This window comes from Grammomys surdaster, unplaced genomic scaffold, assembly GCF_004785775.1.
Source record: "Grammomys surdaster isolate TR1022 unplaced genomic scaffold, NIH_TR_1.0 125671, whole genome shotgun sequence".
Taxonomy (NCBI): domain Eukaryota; kingdom Metazoa; phylum Chordata; class Mammalia; order Rodentia; family Muridae; genus Grammomys; species Grammomys surdaster.
The window spans coordinates 721,137-724,750 of record NW_021620508.1 but is presented as its reverse complement, the minus strand read 5'-3'; the positions used below and the strand labels follow the sequence as shown (position 1 = coordinate 724,750).

At 47.5% G+C, this 3,614-nt stretch overlaps 1 protein-coding gene across 2 annotated transcripts in view; it reads left to right on the top strand.

The window, feature by feature from the left end:
- Prodh2 (proline dehydrogenase 2) overlaps positions 1 to 3,614 on the top strand; it is a 13,517-nt gene that overhangs the window by 3,181 nt on the left and 6,722 nt on the right. For both annotated transcript variants that reach the window (XM_028787672.1, XM_028787674.1), the window contains exon 5: positions 3,433 to 3,513. In XM_028787672.1, coding sequence (XP_028643505.1) covers positions 3,433 to 3,513 — 81 coding nt within the window. The remainder of the gene's footprint in view (positions 1 to 3,432; positions 3,514 to 3,614) is intronic.

Sequence of the window (3,614 nt, the reverse complement as noted above, 5' to 3'; positions counted from 1 at the left end):
TGCCTCTCTGCCTCTCTGCCTCTCTGCCTCTCTGCCTCTCTGCCTCTGCCTCCTGAGTGCTGGCATCCAAAGTGTGTATCACCACACCTGGCTAATAAACTCTTCCTGTTTTTTGTTTTTGGTTTTGGTTTTTTGAAACAGGGTTTCTCTGTGTAGCCCTAGCTATTCTGGAACTGGCTCTTAGATCGGGCTGGCCTAGAACTCACAGAGATTCACCTGCCTCTGCCTCCTGAGTGCTGGGATTAAAGGTATGCATCACCACATCTGGCTGTCCCGTTTTATTTTTTAACGGGAGGTCTGTCACTGAACCTGGAGCTCACTGTCATGGCTACATTGGCTGACAGGGAGCCCCCAGGATCCATGTGTCTCCATCCCTGAAGGTCCGATGGGGTTAGAGACTCGTGCTGTTTCACCTGGGTTTTTATGTGGTGCTGGGAATCAGAACTCAGATCCTTAGAATCATCTCACAAGATCTGCATCCACTTAACCGTCTCCCTAGCTCTCTCTCCCATTGAGATTTTTGGCATGATAAATGTATACTTGGGGGTGGGGTTGACTTCCTAAATTACTTCTTGAGACAGGGTCACTATGTAGTCAAGATTGGTCTGGAAAACACAATCTAATCTTCCCACTTTAGCTCTTCAGTGCTGGGATCACAGGCATTTGCCAGTATACCAGGCCTCTTCTATTGTCCTATGTGTTTGAAAATTTTCATAACAAAATGTTAAGAAGCAAGGCATAGGAGCTGGAGAGATGGCTCAGCGGTTAAGAGCACCGACAGCTCTTCCGGAGGTCCTGAGTTCAATTCCCAGCAACCACAGGTGGCTCGCAACCATCTGTAATGGGATCTGATGCCCTCTTCTGGTGTGTCTGAAGACAGTTACAGTGTACTCACATACATGAAATAAAATTAATAAATGTCAAGAAGAAGAAGAAGAAGAAGAAAAGAAGAAGAAGAAGAAGAAGAAGAAGAAGAAGAAGAAGAAGAAGAAGAAAAGAAGAAGGAGAAGGAGAAGGAGAAGGAGAAAGGCATAGATGCACACATCTAGAAGCCCAGCACTTGGGTTGTTGAAGTAGGAAGATCTCAAGTCTTAGGCCAGCCTGGGCTACATAGTGACATCCTGTCTTTAAAAAAGCAAGAGCAACAGACATAGCTTAGTGGTAGACCACCTGCTTAAAATCTCCCAGTGAGGGGCTGGGGGCGGGGCTCAGTGGCAGAGAGCTTGCCTGGTATGCACAAGGTCCTAGATTTGTCCCCAGCTCTGCCCGGAAAACATTTAAAAAGTAAAATGTTCACCCTGCCAGGATCATCCACATCCCTGTCCCCTTTAACATTCAGCCACGCAGCCATCTCTGAGAGGCACAGGGCACAGGGCGAAGCAACTGACACCCGAGGGTGCTCAAGTCGCTGTGCATGGTATTGGCATATAACCTGTGCACACCCTCCTGGGAACCTTAATCCTCTCTGGGTGACTCACCACACCAGGCGCAGCGGGCACTACATAAGCAGTCGCTCTGTAGAACTGGTAAGGACGTGTCCTTTCTCTCTTAAGTTGCTTTGGCCAGAGCATTTTATCACAGCACCAGGAAAAGTCACCCAGACACGTCCGTCATCAGGGGAAGTCAGGGTGAACGGAGCTCGAAGGTCACATGGCATCTAAGCTCAAAAAGCAAGGAAGCCGCAAGCGCTAGCTTCCTGCTCCCAGCGCCTTCCCTCCACTTACACAACCCAAGATCCCCACCAAGGGACTAGGCACGCCCGGAACCCTGGTCTTTCAGATGATTCTAGATTGAATCAAACTATCAATACTAACCAACCTCGGGCAATAATGACAGCATATGACTGTCTATGCTCAATGCAGATGCAGAGATTTTTTTAAAAATACATTATTTTACTTGTAATTACATGTGTGCGCCACATGTGTGCAGTGCCTCAGAGGCCACAAGAGGGCATAAGATCCCCAGAAGTTAGAATGAAAAGTAGCGAGCCTCCCAACAGGAGTACTAGGGAACGGAACTCAGAGCCTCTGTTAGAGCAACAGGTGTTCCCTCCAGGTCTGCAATGGCTTTTCTGAATATTTTTTGATCCGTCATGGATTGAATCCGTGGAAGCAGAACCTGTGGACGGAGAGGAGCGGCAGCACCTGCTTTGAATCTGATTGGTTCACACTCCTGTGCCCACCCACGAAACCATCTTATTGTGTGATGCATTTCAGTGGTCGACACCACTTTCCTCCCCCACCAAGGGCTTCAGTGGATCACAGGTTAGGGTGTCTTAGTTACTTAAACTAGCTTTGCCTCGGGTTAAAAATGCATGATTAATGAAAACTACCAATCAAATCAGGTTGGCTGTAAGCACTTGAGCAGAGGGAGAAGGAGCAGAAGGTGAAGGCCATTCTTGGATACACAGTAAATTCTAGGTGACTCTGAGATACATGAGATCCTGTTCCAGAGACAGAGAGGGGCAAAGTTACCCCTTGATGAACTTGAGTGCCCACACACAGTAGGACCACACAAATCCCCTACATAAGGCCTTACATCGCTACAGAATACCCCCATCACTCTGAGGGTGAGCTTTGGCTTAGTTTAGTCTTTTTCTTTTCCTTTCCTTTCCTTTTTTTTTTTTTTTTTTAAGGTTGGGTTTCATATAGCCCAGGCTGGCCTCTCACTCACTTTGTAGCGCAGGATAGCCTTTCACTCCCAATCTTCCTGCCTCCACCTCCTGAATGATACAGAATTACAGGTGTGTATGAAGGTGCCTGGCTTATGTGGTGATTTTTTTCTTGAGACCTACTATGTAGCCCTGGCTTGCTTGCTTGCTTGCTTGTTTTCCTTTTTTCTTTATTTCTTCCTTCTTTTTTTATTGCCTTTTTTTTTTAAAAAAATTCTACTACATTTTTGTGCTAGACCTGATGGTATACCCCTTTAATCTCAGCTGTCTGTAAGTTCAAGTCCAGCCTGGTCTACAAAGCCAGTTCAGAGCAATCAGGGTTACACAGAGAAACTTGTGTCTCAAGAAAACAACCAAACAAGCAAAAAAAACCTACTACACTTTTATTTATTTGGTGTGTGTGTGTGTATGTGTGTGTGTGCCCCTGTATACATGCATGACACAGTATGGTGTGGAGCCAGTTGCTGCCTACTACCACATGGGCCCTGAGACTTGAACTCAGTTCTGTTCTTCAGGCTTAGCAGCGGGTGTCTTCAGCCACTGAGCCAACTAGCCCTCTTTCTTTCTCTCTAGTTAGACTAGCCCAGGCTGTCTCAACCTCCCAGATTGTGAGATTGCAGGCACTGGCATCGTGTCCTGCAAGTCACTTTCTGATTTCCCCCCAAAGTCTTCACACATGACCCCTTCCCGGTGGGAGAGAGGACTCGGTCACAGAGGACCCTGTAGTTCTGACCAGTCTCCCGTTTCCTGGTACCTCCTAGAACCTCCAGCTCTCCTGCCTCAGCACTGAACAGAATCAGCACTTGCAGGCCTCCCTCAGCCGCTTGCACCAAGTAGCACAGGTAATACATGGGTGGCCTGACTCAACACTCCTGATGGACCCAATGGCCCTGACATCTCTCTCTCTCTCTCTCTCTCTCTCTCTCTCTCTCTCTCTCTCTCT